The 2,175-nt window shown below is 43.7% G+C and overlaps 1 protein-coding gene across 1 annotated transcript; it reads right to left on the bottom strand.

Moving 5' to 3' along the window:
* Nucleotides 1–358: 358 nt before the first annotated feature.
* On the bottom strand, nt 359–1,878 carry LOC117330936 (zinc finger protein 235-like). Its single transcript, XM_033889507.1, has one exon. The coding sequence runs from the start codon at nt 1,641–1,643 to the stop codon at nt 687–689; it is 957 nt and encodes a 318-aa protein (XP_033745398.1). The 5' UTR covers nt 1,644–1,878; the 3' UTR covers nt 359–686.
* Between the last annotated feature and the right edge of the window lie 297 nt (nt 1,879–2,175).

The raw sequence follows: 2,175 nt of genomic DNA, 5'->3' as shown, positions 1-2,175 counted from the left end.
CCCACCCATCAGCCCCCTTGGGGGGAGGAGGGGGGGGGGGGGGGGGGGGGGGGGGGGGGGGGTCAACCCCAAAAATTGTACAATTTTGAATCTCCACCCCATGGCCATGCTACCAGTCAAATATTAGAAAAAGTTGTTTATATCAATTCTGCCAAAATGACCCCTTTTGGCCCGCCTCTTAGCTCCCCGGGGTCAGCCCTGTCATTTGTTCAATTTTGAATCCCTACCCCAGGGGGTTGCCACCAGGGCAATTATGAGCGATATCCATAGCTGGGTTTCAGAGAAGAAGTCGCGTATATTATATCAATATACCCCAATTGCAATTGACCACATTTGGACCCGCCCCTCAGGCCCTGGGGGGTCAGCCACATTATTATATACCTTAAAAATCGTCTCCTATTATAGGCAACGAAGATATTTTGACACAATGAATCTGTGAATGCACCCCACAAGGATGAGTGAGTACGATCAGACAGAGTGATGGACGGACAGTTGAAGGACCATAGAAACAGGGCGATTTGAAAGTCCACCATCTAATGATGGTGGGCTGTCCTACCTTTAGGCCTAAGGCAGATGACATCACTTTATACCAAATTACGTCTCGTTCAAGAAGACAGATTACGAAAATTTGTTATTTAGCCATCTCAATAGGCACAGAGTTTGTCAAACCCAGACATATGTATGGTTTAATTATCTCCTGTATGTCTCCTGAGGTTGGTCTTTAGGTTACTTGCTAGAATAAATGCCTTGCTATTGACCTCACATTTGAATGGCTTCTCTCCAGTATGTTTCTTGAGGTGTGTCTGCAGGCTTCTTGAATGACTGAACGCCTTACAACAGATGTCACATTTGTATGGCTTCTCTCCAGTATGTGTCCTGAGGTGTCTCCGTAGGTTATTTAACTGACTGAACGCCTTACAACAGATGTCACATTTGTATGGCTTCTCTCCAGTATGTGTCATGAGGTGTGTCTGCAGGCTTCCTGAATGACTGAACGACTTACAACATATGTCGCATTTGTATGGCTTCTCTCCAGTATGTGTCCTGAGGTGTGTCCGTAGACTAACTGCATAACTGAACGCTTTAGGACAGATATCACATTTGTATGGCTTCTCTCCAGTATGTGTCCTGAGGTGTGTCTGTAGGTTTTGTTTCACACTAAACCCCTTACCACAGACGTCACATTTGTAAGGCTTCTCTCCAGTATGTGTCCTGACATGCATTTTTAAGTTACATGTCTGACGGAACCTCTTATGACAGATATCACATTTGTAAGGCTTCTCTCCAGTATGTGTTTTGATGTGTGACAGAAGGTTACCTAATGAAATAAAGACCTTATGGCAGATAACACATTTGTATGGCTTCTCTCCTGTATGTGTCCTGAGGTGTGTCTGCAGGCTTCCTGAATGACTGAACGACTTACAACAGATGTCGCATTTGTATGGCTTCTCTCCAGTATGTGTCCTGAGGTGTGTCCGTAGACTAACTGCATAACTGAACGCTTTAGGACAGATATCACATTTGTATGGCTTCTCTCCAGTATGTGTCCTGAGGTGTGTCTGTAGGTTTTGTTTCACACTAAACCCCTTACCACAGACGTCACATTTGTAAGGCTTATCTCCAGTATGTGTCCTGACATGCATTTTTAAGTTACATGTCTGACGGAACCTCTTATGACAGATATCACATTTGTAAGGCTTCTCTCCAGTATGTGTTTTGATGTGTGACAGAAGGTTACCTAATGAAATAAAGACCTTATGGCAGATAACACATTTGTAAGGCTTCTCTCCTGTATGTGTTCCGATGTGTATTTTTAAGCTACCTGTGTGTTGGAACCCCTTGCCACAGATATCACATTGATAGGGCTTCACTCCTGAACGAGTCGACATGTCTGATTGAAAGGCCTTTCCACAGACATCACACTTGTGTGGTTTTTCTCTGTGTCCTGTTATGAGGGGGACAGGTTTTATCTCGCACCTTAAACCAAACAAAAACCTTTATTTTATTTTTCACTTTTTAACAGGAGACTTTGAAAGTTCTCTCACATGTCATTTCCTAGCATAAATTAGTATACCTTTAGCTATCTTACACTATATATAAAAGGTAGACAATAGAAATGCTATTTGAAACACGTCCTCCAACAAGAGGCCCATGGGGCCTGTGTCGCTCACCTGG

The sequence above is a fragment of the Pecten maximus genome, chromosome 7, assembly GCF_902652985.1.
Source record: "Pecten maximus chromosome 7, xPecMax1.1, whole genome shotgun sequence".
NCBI classification, from domain to species: domain Eukaryota; kingdom Metazoa; phylum Mollusca; class Bivalvia; order Pectinida; family Pectinidae; genus Pecten; species Pecten maximus.
This window is presented reverse-complemented; position numbering and strand designations above follow the sequence as displayed.